The sequence below is a fragment of the Camelus dromedarius genome, chromosome 14 (assembly GCF_036321535.1).
Source record: "Camelus dromedarius isolate mCamDro1 chromosome 14, mCamDro1.pat, whole genome shotgun sequence".
Lineage (NCBI taxonomy): Eukaryota > Metazoa > Chordata > Mammalia > Artiodactyla > Camelidae > Camelus > Camelus dromedarius.
In genome coordinates, this window is record NC_087449.1 from 60,435,326 (window position 1) to 60,453,888 (window position 18,563).

The 18,563-nt window shown below is 34.1% G+C and overlaps 1 protein-coding gene across 3 annotated transcripts in view; it reads right to left on the bottom strand.

Annotated features, from left to right (window-relative positions):
• SPEN (spen family transcriptional repressor) overlaps positions 1-18,563 on the bottom strand; it is a 76,270-nt gene that overhangs the window by 23,446 nt on the left and 34,261 nt on the right. For all 3 annotated transcript variants that reach the window (XM_064494029.1, XM_011000887.3, XM_031464135.2), the window contains 2 exons: positions 3,181-3,341; positions 1,417-1,617 (listed from right to left, as the gene is read on the bottom strand). In XM_064494029.1, the coding sequence (XP_064350099.1) occupies positions 1,417-1,617; positions 3,181-3,341 (362 nt within the window). The remainder of the gene's footprint in view (positions 1-1,416; positions 1,618-3,180; positions 3,342-18,563) is intronic.

Consider the following 18,563-nt stretch of genomic DNA (forward strand, 5'->3'; position numbering starts at 1 on the left):
ACTCAGCTTTCAAATATCCCATTAAACTGGGTGTTTCATGCAGTCCCATCTGAAAGAAGTACCTTCAGCTCTCCTATACTTGAACCAATCAAACATCTCAAAATCTTCAGTGTCAGGTGGTTAAAGTCCAATTAATACTCTGGGTGCTAACTAATTGGGTAAAATGCATTTTTTAACAGTGACAATCTCAAGCTAGACCTACCATGTGGAGATTAGAAGGTCACCTACTGATAATGCCCCTGAATTAGATCCTCACTAGTTGATAATTACATATGGCTCTAAAAGCTTACATAGATTATACGACATCTGAAATATTATTCTTCAAAGTCAGTTCTGACCCGTTCCAAATGTGTTAAATAAGAACTCCTAAGTTACTCTTGGCCCAGTATAAGTTAAGGCAGTATACCTCAAACTTGGCAGGAGGGAATGTGAAGGCATAACTTATAATTCCTTTGAATTCCTGTGTTTATAAAATTATGCACATTTTACAGTCTTCATGCTAAAAATTGTCTGTTTTAATATACCAATAACATTTACACATTCTTAGCAGAGAAATTCTATTTTTTCCTCTTAATTGTCAAATAAAATAAATACTCCAAGAAAATGGGCTATGTTTACCTGTAAATTCTACTCAAAGTCTTAGTCTTAAGTTCAATTGTCTCAGCTGCATAATATAACTGCATAATTTTAACATTTCTCTTCATTCCTCTACAAATTGCTCACAAGTTGCCTTAAATCCAGGGTTTCCAAACTTGAGCATGCAAACTTTGAACCAGTAAGCTGGGGTACAGTCAGAGTCTGCATTTTAATAAGTGAGCACTGCAGGTGGCTCTGAAACAGGAAAAACACTGACCCAAGTCATGCCTGACAAGACTTCCTGCCTTAGAATAAATAGGTCTTACAGGAAGGTTCAAGCAATATAACGTACCCTTAGAATGTTCACTGGGTTGTACTCGTAAGATTTAGTCCTGCCTCTCCATCACTATCTTTCAGGGACATGGAAGCTAGAATAACAGACCCAATTTGTGCTAGGCATAATGGAAATAAAACTGGCCTAAGTAGTCCCTCAAACTAATGTAGTTTGTTTTCTAATTCAGGATAATTCTGTTGTCATTCTCCTAGGAATTACCTCCTTATCTCAACCAATTCAATCCTTTTGAAAGGGAGGATTCAACAAGGGGCTATACTCTGCCTTTTAGGACTCTGAAAAGTTAGCATTGCTCCCTTATAGAAATAGAACTATCTTTATCCTACCCTAACCAAAACAATATATTTTATTAAGATGAACAATAAAATATAACCACTCTTTAAAACAGAAGACACTGGAAGTATGTTAATAAATAGAGCTGGAATAGTGTCCGCATTCAGGATAACATGTTGCCCTTTCAAAAACCGGAAAGCTTCCTTGTCTCTTACCTGGCCCTATCCATGCTGTTACTTCGATCTGCATGCCAAAGAAAAGTTTTCCTTTTGATGCAGTCAGTGCTTTTTCTTGGTCCTCTTGCTGCCGAAAGAACACCAGACCATACCTCTCTTCTGAAGCTCCATGTATCTGCACTGAAGTCACCTTTCCAAATTTCTTAAATTCATGGAAAAGACCATCTTTAAGGCTTGTATCTAAATCCCCAAACAAAAACGAGTTGATTATTTTTCTAATTTAGTTACAACTCAATCTTTAGCCCAATTTTTGGTGCTAAGTTTTGTTAGCATTAAAATGTTACTTTTCAAATAAAATAACTATAAAAAGGCATTTTAGAGCTGACTGTACAATTTTGAAAATAAACTAGGTGTTAGAAGACATTACTGGTTATTTGTTAGGTAAGAATGGTATCATGGTTGTGCAGAAAAATGCCATTATATTTTATAGATAAATGCAAATTATACATCTTTTAAGTCAGTATTAAATGATGTAATGACAGGGATTCACTTTACCATAAAAAGGTAACAAGAAAAGGAGAGAAGGAAGATGGGGCCAGATAAAGCAAGTATGGCAAAATATTGCTGATTGTTAAATCTGGGGTATGGTGTGAAGGGGGTTCATTCTGCTACTCCTTCTACTGTTGCAGATGTTTAAAATTTTCACGATAAAAATTTTACAAATATACATATATGTGCATATATAAAACTTTAAAGACTTGAGAAAGAAAGTCATATTTCTAGTTTTCCAAACATCATGTCAATGATAAAATTGTGTGGGAAATGGCATGTGACATACTAAACAACTTTAAGGCCTTTAACAGATGAATTATACCATCTAAAGGTCTTATGTTAATTTACTTCATTATAAAAATTAAAACTGTACAGAAAGACAAACCAATTTAACCCCTGCCCATTCCTAAACTGCAGAGTAATGTCAATCACCAACATTTGTGTCTCAGCATCTCTATTCATAAACCTGGCATGGAGGTTTTACGGGCTGCTTTAATAAATGATTTAAGTAATCACTGAAATGCATTTAGCTAAGAAATACTTAGTTTGGTCTTTGTTAGTCTGACCATCTCCTAACAGTTGTTTATATACTCAATACTCCTAATGGAGGAATAACAATACATTATGGCCAACTATCAATCAATAAAATTGGAGTAAAGAGTACACTATAGCTTTTAACTATATAAAGTCATTACTCATGACTTTCCTCATTTAAAATGTTAATATTTTGAAGTGGGTTTCATATCATAATTATACATCTAAAGTTATTTTACAGAACACAGGACACCAGGCCAATATAAATCTGACTGAAAATAGTATTTCTACAATTTCATTATACCAAACTTCCCCTAATATCAAAATATTTAATTCAGAAAGCATTTTTATTCAAAAATAAACTTTATACAACATGCACCATATAATCTTTTTTTGCACCATATAATCTTTATGTGTATATGTATGTGTATATAATTAAATACAAATAAAGTAACATGCAATCTTTACATATATAACAACCTAGAAACTACATAAATTTATAACCACCTGCTTTTTCTTACATGGTGTTAAATACCAACAAACCACAAAAAGAAAAAAGGGGGAGACAAAGTTGAAAGACAAGGAGAAAATATTACCAACACAGTCAGATTAAGAGAGTGAGATACTTAGATAAATTCTATACAAAGTATAGAATTTAAGTAGCTGGGTCTCTCATCCCCCAGTTGTAGCAGAGAGTACAGTAAGACAGAATTTTACCTGTTGAGCGTACTGGAAGATTCTGAACCTTGATCCCAAAACTTTTACGGGGCTCATCTTTTTCCAAGGATGAAAGCAACTGGGAAGTGGGTGCTGGGACTGCTGCAGATTGAACTGATCGGGCTGGAGAGTCATCACTTGAACTACTGCTGGAATCAGTGCTACAGAAAAGAAAGAAAGAAAAAAAAAACTTCAGTGAAAAAATAAACAGAAAATAAGTTGCATATAAAACTTTTTAAAATCACAAGTGGGGAGGGCGGTAATGGCTCAATGGTAGAGCACATGCTTTGCATGTTATGAGGTCCGGAATTCAATTCCCAGTACCTCTACTTAAATAAAGCAAATAAACAAACCTAACACCCCTCCCCCAATCAACAAGTGGCAATAATTAAAAGGTCTAAATTTCAGGTCTGGAATTTCTGGACACCCTATCTTCTCCACATTTATTTCATATTCTACCTTCAGAGACGGCAGAAGACAGCAAACCTTGGCCTGAGAATGTGGAAGTAAAAGTAACCATCTTTTACCACCACATGCCGCCTAAGACAAATGTTTCAATCTGTGTAAAACATGAACAATTCTTTCCAAATGAAATAAGACTAGTAAACACAATTCACTTAAGGGTAATAATAATAGAATAGTGGATATATGAATTTAGGATTCAGAGATCTTAATTCAAATCTTGGCTCAGATATATAGCATGTATCCTTGGACAAGTCACTTAACCTCCTGCTAAGCCTCTGTTTCCATATTTATAAAATGAAAATAATAATAGTACCTATCTTACAGGGTTAAGAATTAAATAAAATAACCCACAGATTTACAGAAGTTGAAATATGACATAATCAATAAATGAAGTGGCACCGCTTTGTTACTATTATTACTACTACTACTACCACCACCTCATGGGTAAATTAATTTTCAGGGGAAAAAAATACCCAAAATAATTTCCCAGGTAATTCTAATTTTAAAATTTTTGAAGGACTAATAAAGAAATATTCTATGTTACTTGAATCTAATTAGTTTAAACTCTTTTCTCTGTGAATAATGTGGGAAATGAGAAGGAAATTTAATTTTTCTCTTCAGCTTAACATAAACCTCAAAGGGTGAGACGGTCACAGCTGGAAGGCAAGAAGAAACTATTACCAACACAGAATAAGAGAGCAATACACTCAAACCAGCTTATTATGCCCAAGAACCATGTGAGAAATATCAAATTCTCTTTTCAGTACTGGATGTGCAAGACTACTATGGTTTTAAGTTCTTTTCTCGCATTCTCAAATAGCTTAATAAAAAGTTATTTACAAGTTCTGTTACTTACAGGTTTCTGAAATTTTGCTTCATACACTCCCCTCCTTGTTGTGGAAGACTTAATCCTTTAAGCAAATAACTCTAGGGGGTGGAGGTTTAATCCACCTTAGGCACACTCATTAGAGGAAAGATTCCACAGCTTTTGTCATTTGTGCTAAGACTATAGCTCTCATATCCAAGACAAACTCTAAACCAGCCAGATGAATAAATTCAACACTAGGATCTGAGACATTCACTATTGCTTTCTGAAAAAAATAAAGAAGTGCTATAAGAAAACAGTGTGCTATAACTAAGAATTTAAACAGCATTTTTATTTAGCTCTCACAAGATAAGGCAAAAGATAAAAACTTCATGGGGTTATCAGAGCTTTCTGCAGTTTGAAACACAGAGAAATAAACCTATGCCAGTAAGAACCAAAAGAAGTATCCGAGTTACAAAATAAAAAAAACTACTAGGGATGCACGCCTTGAGAAGGAGCCACAAGTCATCATTGCCAGGTTTCCTATGAATGACTAGGTATCAGTTTTCCCATCAATAAAAATAAAATTCTTTTCTAGATTATTCAGCAATAGTAGTGTTTCTAGTACTAAGTGAATAGGATACATACTTTCACTTAAATTAAAGATTAACAAAATTAATCTTCTGTTTTTAGCACAGAAGGAAAAAAATGCTTGTTAAATGTATTTACATACTCCAAGTAATACAAGATTATTCACAAGGCCATCAGGTGACTACAATACAGAATATATTATGTGAATGTCACTTAATTCCAAGGAATCATAAATAACAACTGAGGAAAATATCTTAATTACAATACTACTAATACTATATACGCCAAAATTCCTTAGCAGTAGTGGATGAAGAAGTAAACAAATATGGGCAAGAACAGAATTTCTGGCTACTAAAATAATGAGCCAACAAAAACAAAGTTCTGTTTAAGTCTATATTATATAAATGCAGAGGAAGGTGATCTATCAATGGTAACAATGATTTTAAAGTACAAAATAATAATAGAAATTAGATTTATTATAAATGTCATCATGCTTTGGGTAAATTCCCTACTACCACAGCAATTTTTTAAAAAAAGATCAAAATTTAACTGGCAGATATATCTGCTGACCAGTTTGAAGTGATAACTAAAAAGAAAGGTTTTTTAATAAATTACAAAATAATAAAGTGATCCTTTTGAATTCACATTTTGATATGTTAACCCAAAACTTCAGTGTACATTTCCAGTGTAGTCTGTTACAAGTACTATGGATTTTAAGGTCCTGAATCAAAACGGGAGCACAAATTTAGACACCCCCAAATACTTTTCAGTCCTATAAACTGAGAGAAAACCCAAATGCCAAGACTATCTATGTCAATTTTAACTTAAAAAAATTCTTATTTCCATAACTTTGTGAAAACTAAAGAATTTTAACAGTTCAAAACTTATGATGTATGGTATTTTAGTTCTCTCTTATAAGCCAGAAGTAGTTAATCAGAAGTTTTCCAATCTAAATTGCCCTAAAATAGTAGTAATGATGATGTATCAACTAACAGTTTTAGGAAAGTAGACTTTAAATTTACCTGGCCATATCAATATTACATTTTCAGTATCACTTAAAAGTTCTAAATGGTAAGAAATACAATTTAAATCTAGTTACACTTTTCCTAAGCACTCAAGACACATAAGGCTGAATTATTTCTTATATGTACTTATAATTTTTAAATTAAGATTACTAAGAAAACTAAGCAGCAGACTGGTTCAAAATTTTCCATAATGAAGAAATACAAGAATACGCAACTGGTTACATAACAATTCTTTTTTTTTTTTTTTTTGGTGGGAGGAGGTAGTTAGGGTTATTTATTTAGTTTTAGAGGAGGTACTGGGGATTGAACCCAGGACCTCGTGCATGCTAAGCATGTGCTCTACTGCTTGAGCTATATACCACCCCTCAACAATTCTTGATAAGCAAACAGAATATGGGATGACAGGATTCTCTCAAACTAAATTATGGTGTCAAATAATCAACTATTACTGTTCCTACAGCCATTTTATACATAGAACTACAGTGAGCATTTGACTCTTGGCACTGAAAATGTCAAGGCACTGGGTATGCTATTTATAAGATGACTCAGGGCTAAATTTGTTCACACGCAAGAGTAACAGCCAATGACTGACTTCTACATAATATATCTCTATTTTTGTAAACATCCGATTATGCTAAATATGCATCTATGTTGTTTTTTTTAAATTGGAAGATTAAAAAAGTATTTAACCAAGTTAAGCTGAGAAACAAAAATGCGGCATAAATGGATTTTTTAAAGAGTAGCAATTAAAGTGACAAAAAAACTTTGCAGTTAAAACAGTTAAGAAGGCCCATTTGTTAAAAGCAGATATAATCTCAAGTGACAGCTTTCCAACAATCTCTCTTCTCTTTCATCAGGCAACTAATAAGTTTTTTCTCTCTACATAATCAATATATACAGCTTAAGTCAAGAGGGAAAAGATTCAAATGCAGATTTTCCATCAGGTTTGGGCAATTCAAAATGTGCCCTCTGTCCTTGGTGCTTCCATCAAATGAAGGGAGAAAATCATCTAATTTCTTAAATGCAATGTATCATACTAGGTAATAATCCCTCTAGATCCAGTCTTTTACAGGTCCAAATTTTCAAGATGATCATATTTTTTTAATGCATGAGTTCTCTATATGTGATTTGAGGACCTTTGGGGGCCTCCAAGGTCCTTTTAGGGGGTCTGTGAGGTTCTCCCTACTTCAATTATATATCTGTGTGAGGCCACATCTTCATATACTTCACACACAAAAAATTTATAATCACAATTTAAATACAGAAGGTGTTATGAGAATCTAGCTATCTTATTAAACCAGACATTAAAGAGATTTGCATAAATATAAAACAATACCACTCATCTCATTTCTTTTTTTAAAAGATAGTTATGTCACACCAGCTAGAGAGCTAAAATTAAATTAACTATGGAGCTTCTGCCCCAGAAGCAGACATCTTGAAGTAGACAGCTCTCCTAAGATAAGGGATGAAGATCTTTGTCTCCAATAAGAAACCTCTATTTCTTTTGCCTTTTCACCATTTGCTTTTTCCTCTCTGTGAATGCACAGGAAGACAAGGCTCCTTAACTCTGGCAACTGCCACTAAATCTACCACTGAGGTCAGTGCTGCACAACAAAAGTCCCTAGAATGTGTTGCTAAGGTGGTTTTAGATAACAGAATTGCTTTACATTGTTTATTGGCAAAACAAGCCATTAAGTCTGTGCTATACAGCAAATACCTCCTGCTCTGCCTGGATCAACATCTCTGGTATTATAGCAAATACAGGAGATTAACAAACAAGCCACTTAACTTAAAACAGTACCCTTCGGGTACATTCTTCGATTTATTTGATACCAACTTGTTCGGTTCATAGAGAGACCAAGGGAGCACACTTCAGTCTCTTGGTATTAACCAACTGATAGTTACCATTATAATCTCCCTGGTGGGCCATGTTCTCTCAAGGGTCTTAAATTCATGTTTGTAGACATCAGCAGTGCATCAGATGGTCTCACTGAACTTGTAGAGAAATAAGATGAACAACGAGAAGAACAGCAAAAACAGTTCTTCCACAGACCAAACTTAACCTATGAGTTCACGAAGAGACAAGAACAACTTAACAACCTGATAGTGACCAAGAGTGGCAGTAACACCGAATTTTTTGGTTAAACTCTCCTGTATGAGAGGATGAACAAAAGAGGAAAGTTGTTAAATTAATTAAACAAGGAGACCACTAGACCAAGGTGGTTCTAATACCTTAGCATCCCTACTTAAGCAAACCAGACCCTAAGCCTACAAATGCCTCAAGGTTAAGAAATCAAACCTAAGGACAACCAATAACAAACAGCCAATTAGGCTTTTCCAAATAAGGCAAAAGCTAAAGCCATAACCAACCAAATAACTTTTCTGCTGTGCTTCTGCCCTTTCTCTACAAAATTCTTTCCTCCAGCTCCTGTTGGTGGAGAGCTCCTAATCACTTCCAGTTTCGCACTGCCCACATTTGAATAGATTTTTGCTCAAATAAACTATTAAAAATTTAAAAAGAGAGAAAATTAAAAGTTATGTCAAATGAATAAAGTGTTCAAATTAAAAGTTTAAATTTCTAATATAGCAAATGTCAATAGATACTACCAAAACAAAAGCTCAATATTTTAAGAATATAAAAGGGTCCCGAGCCCAGAAAGTTTAAACAAAAACCTCACTACTTTAGTAGATAGTCTGATGTGATCCCAATTCCATTTTCAATTCTACCACTTCTTATATAACCTGAATTAAGTCTCATTTTAGTAAGAAAATAAAGAAGAAATACTCAGCTGTTCAGTCTGGAAAGGCACCTCATTTTGCCTCTCTAAACTTAAAATTCCCTAGTGGGTTACAGACCTCATGATCTTCAAAGGTCCTCCTAATTCTAGGGTTCTGTGACTCTCCACCTACCTCCAAAAGCTTCCAGCTGACAGTTCCCAAATACCTACAGGATAAAGCCCACATTTTTCATTTTCAACAAGGGAGAGAGGCCCCTTTGCAACTTGGCCCCAAACTAATTTTCTAGTCACTCCTTCTCATTCCCTTGTCATTCTCATATCCCATCCACTAATGATCTATCCAAGTAAGAGTATTATACCAGTTTCTAGACATGGGCAGGCACCCTCCCCTTTTTTTTGTATTAGATATAAGTTCTCAGTTAAGTTACTTCCTCTCTAATCCTTAACTTTCTTGTATATAAATGGTGATAATGCCTACCTCTTGTGAGGGGCTGTGGAGAGGATTTAATGGGTTTGTGATTATGAAGTACTTAGCACTCTGCCTAGCATACAGTGAGCATATGAGAGCTCTTGTCTGTGCCCATTACTACTGAAGAAACCTTTCTGTCCCTCCTTGCCTCCTCGTCTTCAAGGATTAGCTAGCTCCAAGCTTAATGTCCTGCTCTGCAGCTGTTCTTGACATCCCCACCCCACTCCACAGCATTAATTGGTTTCTTAGTTGTATATTCCTAAGCCTCTTTTACTACAATGTCTATCTCAAACCCCTTCATTCTGTATTATAACTACTCATTTACCAGCCTCTTCAAAGTCCAAGACTGGAATCATTCTTATAAACAGAGCCTAGCGTGATACCCAATATGTAATGCATGTGCCTCTAACATCTAGGAAAGTACACCAAACTCAGTAAAATGAAGGTATTAACTACATTCGTATCTCAAAGTGAAATGAAAATTTCTGATAAAATATTACTTTGTTGGAAACTGCAAAGTATTTCTTTCTTCTTTCATGTTTCATTAATTATTCAAGAAAAATAATGGCTGTTCTAGCTAAGATTCTAGAACTTTGACACATATTAATAACCTGACTGAAAAATCACTGGTAACTGTAAAAATAAAAGCACTTCATGGATCCTGTCATCTAGAACTTTGTGGAAGATGATTTTTTTTTAAATAAATATTTTCTGGGATGAAAGCAAAAGCACAATTAAAACACACAAAACAATGTTTTAAATGTCTAACAAAGTCCAGTCTTTGGATGCACTATTCTATTTCATTCATAAATCCTATCATTGTATTTTTAACAGTGGCTCTCTACTGAGGCAATTTTGCCCCCCAAAGGGTATTTTTGGTTGTCAAAATTGTGGATGGTGGTGAAACTCACTGACATTTAGTGAATATAGGCCAGGAATGCTGCTAAACATCCTACAGTGCACAGGATGGCCTCCTCCACAACAAAGAGTTATCTAGCCTCAAATATGAATAGCACCAAGGTTGAGAAACCCTGGCCTACATTACTTCTTTGACTGCTTTCCCTTTTGAAATCCAACATGCTAATTTTAAGCTGTAAGTCAAATGTGGGATCCTTAAAAAGTGACTATTCTTCCTTATAACTAATATATCTCTTCATAAAAATCTTTGAATAACTCCAAAACTTACAGGAAAAAAAGGCCAACTTCTAAAAAAGAGACTGAGAGGAAGCTGGGATCTGAAATGTTCTAGTGTCACTCAATTTTGGAAAACATGATAAAAAGGAAAACTGCAAATAGCTTTTAACAATATGTGCTTCACCATGTCAATGGCAGGATCAAAGTAGTCGTAGACAAAATTGTTTTATAATTTTCAACAAATAATGGGTAAAATATACAGTACTGCAGCCCCTACTCTAGAAAGGGTTATATCAATGAAAACTATTCCTTTCATGTTAAAATGGTTTCTCAGCTCACTAGCTTTCTTTACCCTCAACCTAGGGATTTAAGATGGTAGTTTAGTGTCACAATTAGATTTTTTCTGACCAAAGTATCACGGTCAGAGGAAATCAGTAAAGCTCCATTTTGCATAAAGAGCTTAATGAGGTATTTTGTTTTGTAACTTTAAGACATTTAAAAATTTGCCTTTAAGAATGATAATTTAACTAGCAGCAAATAACCAGATGCAAAAATGGGCGTCTTTGAACTTAAGACAGATATTTCTCCAAAGAATATACACAAATGGACAAAGACTACATGAAAAGATGCTCAACACGACTAGTTATAAGGAAAATTCAAATCAAAACTACAACAAGATACCATTTCACACTCATGAGAATGACTATTATCAAAAACAGAATATAACAAGTATTGGGCTAGGATGTAAAGAAACTGAAACCCCTCTGCATTGCTGGTGGAAAAGTAAAATGGTGCAGATACTGTGGAAAACAGTATGGCAGTTCCTTAAAAAATTACAATTGCCACATCATTCAGCAATTCCACTTCTGGGTATATAACGAGAAGAACTGAACGCAGAGACTCCAATAGATACTTGTGTGCCCACATTCATAGCATGTTTAATAGCCAAATGGTGGAAGCAACCCAAGTGTCCATCAACAGATGACTATATAAACAAAGTGTGGTATCTACAAACAATGGAATATTATTCAGCTTTTAAAAGAAAATTTTGACATAAGCTAAAACTTGGGTGATACTTGAGGGCATTATGCTAAGTGAAATAAGCCAGTCACAAAAGGACAAATATTAAATACTGTATGATTCAATTTTATGAAGTAATTAAGTAAAGACAAATTCATAAAGACAGAAAGAATGATGGCATTGCCAGGGGGTGGGAAGAAGAGAATGGGGAATTGTTTAATGGATACAAAGTGTCAGTTTGCAAAGATGAAAAGGTTCTGGAGATGGATGGTGGCGATGGCTGCACAATAACGCGAATATACTTAATACCACTAAACTATATACTTAAAAATGATTACAATGGTAAATTTTGTTATTTTACCACACACACATATATACACACACACAAACATGACCTAAGAAGTAAAATACAAAATGAGCCGTTCTTCTCTTTGTTCCTCAGAAAAAGATGAGAGATCCCAAACAAGTCACTGGACCATGGGCTACCTGTTGTTTTGTCAACAAGGCTCTGCTGAATCAAGAGGTCTCACAACCTGGTTTATCCAGGTAAAGTTCCTCAGAAATGATTTCAGAGAAATGAGTCAGCTGTAACTGGTGATTCTGCAACTACTGCATAAGAAATGGGGAAGGCACCATTGGACTCAACTGTATAAGTGATAAACTGTTCAGAGCCAAAGTTAATAAATAGCTGTCTAAATTCTTGGTATTTAGGATACTTACTGAGAATCCCGAATTAATATATTAAAGGGCAAAAATGAAAATTATTTTGTTTTTGTTTGGGGGGGGAGGTAATTAGGTTTATTTAATTATTTTTAATTCAGGTACTGAGGAATGAATTCAGGACCTCGTGCATGCTAGGCATACACACACTCTACCACTGAGCTATACCCTCCCCCCACCAAAATGAATTTTTTTTTATGGAACCAATATTTTAACTTCAATTTTGTTGTGATCCACAGATTTCTTCTATCATAAGAAACTACAAAGACTTCTAATGGGAAAAGATCTAGTTTTTAAAATGATAATGATTAACTGAATTAACAGTGTAAAACTGACAATAAAGTTTTCTCTTAATAGACACAAGCAGAAGCAGAAAGAGAACCATAATCCACCAGCAGTCATTTTTTCTTTTTACTGTGATTGTTTTTTAATTGCTGATAAAAAAAAATAATTTATTTTCTGAGGATTTCTAAATATAAGAGAAAATCTGGACCTCAGAAATCAACTTTTCTTGAGTTCTAGTTTTCACCTGGCCTTCACCTGTGAGCACTGATAAATATCAAGCATGTCTAAACCTTAGCCAGGCACAGCTCCACTTTATAGGTAGATAAGATTTAAAAGGTTTAGTATTTATGGTCACTAAAGTGGTGGTAAATTCAACCACAGTAATTAAAATAGTTGGTTTTATTTCTTTTCCTATTCTGAAGTGTAGTAGTTTACACAAATGAAGGGAAAAGGGAAATCATTAAACACTACTTTTTAAAGAGTGCCTTATATTGGTGGAAAATACTGTTTAAAATTGAGCTTAAATATGCTATACATAGTTTGGTCACAAAAAATTAAGTACAGGTAACTCTTTGGGATGCAACTAGAGCTACAGTTAATGTTTTGAAGCTTACTGCTATCTTTGAGTAGAATTAAATAAAAGGAATATGGAAATAGTTAATCTATAGGATGACTGCTGAATAATTAAGTTACCCCCAAAAAAGCCCTGAAGGAATATTATTCAGTCTTAAAAAGGAAGGAAATGTTGACATCTGCTCAACATGAATGAATCTCTAAAACATTGTGCTGAGTGAAATAAGCCAGACACAAAAGAACAAATATTGTATGATTCCATTTATATAAGGAACCTAGAAGAGTCAGCTTCATATAGACAGATAGTAGAATGGTGGTTACCAGGGATTGGGGGAGAAGAATGGGAAGTTATCATTAGAGAGTTTCACTTTGGGAAGATAACAAAGTCTGGAGATGACAGTTGTACAGAAAAGTTAATGTACTTAATGTCACTGAACTGTACACTTAAAAATAGTTAAAATGTTAAATTTTATGTCATGTATATTTTGCCAAAATTTTTAAAAATTGAAGGCTTGCAGATTTTGGCATTAAAAGCATAACTGGGTGGGGAGGGTATAGCTCAGTGGTAGAGCGGGTGCCTAGCATGTTCCAGGTCCTAAGTTCCATCCCCAGTACCTCTATTTAAATAAACAAACAAACCTAATTACCTACCCCTAAAAAAAAAATTGGTGGTTTCAAAACCTATTGTTTTAGTAACAATAGCAAAAATGGAAAGTGGCTATTCTTTTATTAATCTATTACTAAGAATCACATGGCTTACCTTCTGGTGGGCTTTATGGGGCCCCCAAAATTCCCAAGTTAACTTTAAGAATTATAATATGATGCACTAGCAGAGACCTAGTCACAAAACACAGCTTATCTTTTTTCTTTTTTACCATATTTTGGGGGGGTGACTATGTGATCAGATTCTGCTAAGTACAAAATTCATAGTGGATAAAGTGAAAAAATTACTTTTCTACATATTGTATGTCCAAAACACAGCCCTTACTCTAGAGGCAAGAGTACTTTTAGCTTAAATTCCAAAGAGTCTAGGCCCAGTCTTTACATTCTTGGCAATCCCTTAAGACTCAGAAAACCTGCTACTCAAGTAACTCAAAGCAAAAAGCATCAAACATGCATGCACCCTGGAAGTAATAAGCAGGTATAACATGTCTGCCTAAGTAATAAGAAATCCTTCTGCATGGCAGCAAAGCCCTTAGAGCATTCATGGGATGCCAATGGACAGACTGAGGAGAAATCTAAACTGTTAATTTTAACAGTGGGATTTTCTTATTTCCTTAACCACACACAGTATATAAAATTGGATATATTTCTTGTATAAACAACTAAATGATTTAAAAGGCATAAACCAAGAAAGCATACAGATTAAGAGAAACTTTCACTTTTTTTAAAAAATTCCAAATGGTTACATACAAATGCTGTAGCCTTTACCAAATCCACAAGTAAATTTGAACTTTGGGTTTTGCCTTTTTCCAATTTAAGTTTGATGCTAATTACATCTTCTTCCTATCCAGAATTTAAAAAAAAAAATTTTTTTTCTTTGTTATTTCCCACTTCTGAACTATTAATGTAGTTCCAGACCCAGGAGGTTAGGAGGGCACCTAACTCCCCACCAGGAAGGCTAAAGCCATCCACAGTTTGATGCACTTGTTTATTTATTTATAAATGACTTCAAATTACTCCCTAAGAAACTCCAGGCTAAGGTCCTCTGCTTAAACAATTCTTCTGTAGTTTCTTACAGCAGAAACAAACACAAAGCTATAGTCCAAATGGCTCCAACTACCATGGCACAGCACATTCAGGAGGTTAGTCTGCCCCTCCCCCCACAATTGAAAATAACAAAAAATCACAGGACTCCCTAGTTTGGGTTACATAAATTATGTCTACAAGCAACAGGGGTATCTATTAAATGTAATTCCAACACAGGAAATCCATATATGTTAATAGACCTATTTTAAACCTCTATCAAAAGTACTAGCCATCATTTAAAAATGACCTTCAGATTAAGCTTTTTTTTAATTAAAAATTACTCTGGTTAAGATGATTTAATTTTCTACTTGGGAGATTAAACTGATATATTTGGGGACTTAGATATTAAAGTTTTTCAACAGCTGAGACATTCCCTTGGCCATCCTGGAGATCAACACGCATCTTAATATTCTAGCTTGACCCAATACCAAGCTTGCTGAAGACAAAATCTGCACAGTAGTTCGGTCTATATTTTAAGTTCAAAGTCCCAAGAGCCTTTTCCATTAATCCATAATTTCAAAAAGATTAGAAGGATCTGGAGAACTAAGAAAAATAATGGATTCTATTCTTTAAACAAAATGAAAAGCACGAAATTGATGCACAAATTACTTCATGACACTCTATCTTGACAGAGCTCATTTCTAGAACTGTGCTGTCCAATAGAAATTTAACGGAAGACAAAAATAAAATTTAAATTTAAGTAGCCACATTTTGAAAAGTAAGAAGAAACAGGTGAAATTTAATAATATATTTTAATGTAATATACTCAAATACTGTTTCAACATGCAGTCAACATAAAAACTACTAATACTTTTTTCACTGTATCTTCAGTATTCAGTGTGTATTTTTTAAAATAATTCTACTGAGGGGCGAGGATATAGCTCAAGTGGTAGAGCGCATGCTTAGCATGTATGGGCTCCTGGGTTCAATCCTCTAAAAAGTAAATAAATAAACCTAGTTACTTCCCTCCCACAAAAAAAGAAAAAACAGTTCTACTGAGACATAATTTCATACCATAAAGCCAACTCATTTAAAAGTGTACAATTAATAGTTTTTAGTACATTTATGGAGTTATATAATAATCACCATAACGTAACTTTGGTACATTTGCATTGTCCCAGAATAAAAACCTCAAACCTATTAGCAGGTTTCCGCAGCCCTAGGTAACCACTAACAGACTCTCTGTCTCTATAACTTTACCAATTCTGGACACTGCATATATAGTGAGTCATAATGATATGTGGTCTTCTGTACCAGCTTCTTTCACTTAGTATTTTTTGAGGTTCTTCCATGTTATAATGTGAAATCAGTACTGGTATACAGACTAATCAAATTTCAAGCGCTCAACAGCCACATGTGGCTAGTGGATACAGTACTGGACAACCTAGTTCTAGAATCAAAAAGCTCCCCAATAAATAAGCATTATCAGCCTTAAGTAAGAGACCATGTTAAAGCCATTACAATTCTTAAAGAAACGTCATTTATGAGAGGTAACATTTAAGGGTTTTAGCACATTTTAAAAATTTGCAAAAAAATTAAAAATAAATAAATAAACAAGTCAAAATGTGGTTGGGTATAGCTTAGTGGTAGAGTGCATGCATGAGGTTCTCAATTCAATCCCCAGTATCCCTATTAAAAATTTTTTTAAATAAATAAACTAATTGTCATAGTATTTTTAAAAACCATTAGGAAAAACTAATGTCAGTGTGTTGTCTTGCTAAAGTCACATATATTTCTCATTTTAATTCCAGATAGCTCTAGTAAGTGAGCAGATTGATTCCTAAAAGGATATAGTTCCACTTTAAAAGTATAAAGAAATAGAAAAAGTGGAACTTAGTTCCTAGGTACTTACCACTTTAAACTTTACAAACTATCTTTGCTGATAAATTAAAAAAAGAAAACCTTGTTTGGGATTATACCAATAATTAACACAAGTTTTAAAAATGTTTATTTAATTTAATGGTATAAACTCAAATGGTTATTAACTAAGCCACATTCTAAAAATGTATATAAAACCAGATTTATTTTTTGTATGAACAACTAAATGGTTTAAAAGGCATAAACCAAGACAGCATACAAGTCAAGCAAAACTGTTTGGCTTTTTTTTTTTTTTTTTTTTAAATTTCAAATGGTTATGTACAAATGCTGTAGCCTTTACCAAATCCACAAGTAAATTTGAACTTTGGGTTTTACCTTTTTCCAACCTTATTTTACTAAATTATGTACGTTTTCCCATCTGATTCTAAGACTATATATATATCACTACCCTCATATCTTCAAACATATTCCTGATCTCTTCTACACCAAGTTTGAGTATGACTCTGAGATTCTTAGGAAAAACCAATTCTATTTTATAAAGTTAATTTTAAAATATACATATTTCAGTGAACTATCTTGTCTACCTGGAAAGAGGGAGTTCATTTATCCTACAAAGTAGACTGAGGAAGATGTTCCACAGAAGTGACTTTATATAATTTCTAGCAGTAGTAAAACCCCAGTAGCATTTAATGAATAACTAATAATTTAAGCAAATAAATTATCAGAGGGTACCCTTTCCATTTTCTCACAGGAGAAGTAACTACAAAACTGCCCATTATAAGTAAAGGCAATCACTCAGTTTGTACTCCAAGCAAATTAAAAAAAAAAAATTAAGGAGAGGGTATCAGTAATGAAATCTCAGCTATTTGGAGCTTAAGAAAATGCTAATGTTTATTTTAAAATGAGAATGCCACATTTTCCTCTACTTCTGTGCATGGATGATCTCTTTGTTCACAGCAGGGTAAAATTATACCATGGCTTCTGAGAAATGACCACAGAAAGCCTCCAAGTGAAACAACCCAAAAAGGATAAAAAAGAAGAACAAGGTCACCAAAACTGCTCTGGGTTAACTTTTACCATAAGTAAAAAAAAGATTAGCAGAGGTTTCAATCTCATTCTAAAAGTTTAAAACATAAGCAAGGTTATGAAATTTACATTTTCTATGTAGCCCTGGCATTGACAGACAAAAATAAATAAATGTACTCTTATTTGTGGCTTTAAAATTTCTTAGTTACTTTCAGGTGTTCTCTGATTCTTTCTACTTGGGTTGTGCTGGGGTTTATTTTGGTGACAGGAATTAGGCCATGTTTTTAGCTCCGTTATTTCCCTATTTAATTCCCTTATTTCTCAAAGAGGCAAGCAAAGAAAGGGGATATGCACAAAGCAGCCATGACACTAAAAATTTGCGATTTAAACATTTTTCTAAAAGAGTTTGCTTTCAAGTCAGATACAATTTAACATAGCATTTCTAATTTTAAAGTGTGTTGTTTAGGACTTTAAATTCTTTTGTTAATTCTAAAGCAACATTTTAATTTTACATCAAGATTAAAACTCACAAGACACCAAATCACAAGTTTACCTCAAAAAATCTATTTTCATTCCTTCCGCCTAAGGATCAATCAAACCAAAATAAACCCCAGCACAACCCAAGTAGAAAGAATGAAAAGGAATATGAGAGAGTTCTTTATGCAAACAGACGGACAACTAAAAGCAAAGTTCCTGAGGAACTTTGGTTGGTTGGTTGGTTGGTTGGTTGGTTGGTTGGTTATTTATTTCTTTACTTCTGGCAGAAGCTGTTTTCCAAGGCTTAGTTTCTAAAAAGCAGAAGACAAAGCTACAGTTAAAATAAGGGAATAACAACGAAAATGTGTACTGAAAATGGCAGAGCTCACACCAGCTTCTGGTCTTTGAGTCCTCAATCCCTTATCTGAAGGGCCTCCTTGCCAGTAACAGACCCGGGGTAACTGGCAGCCACCTCCCAGCGGCTCCTC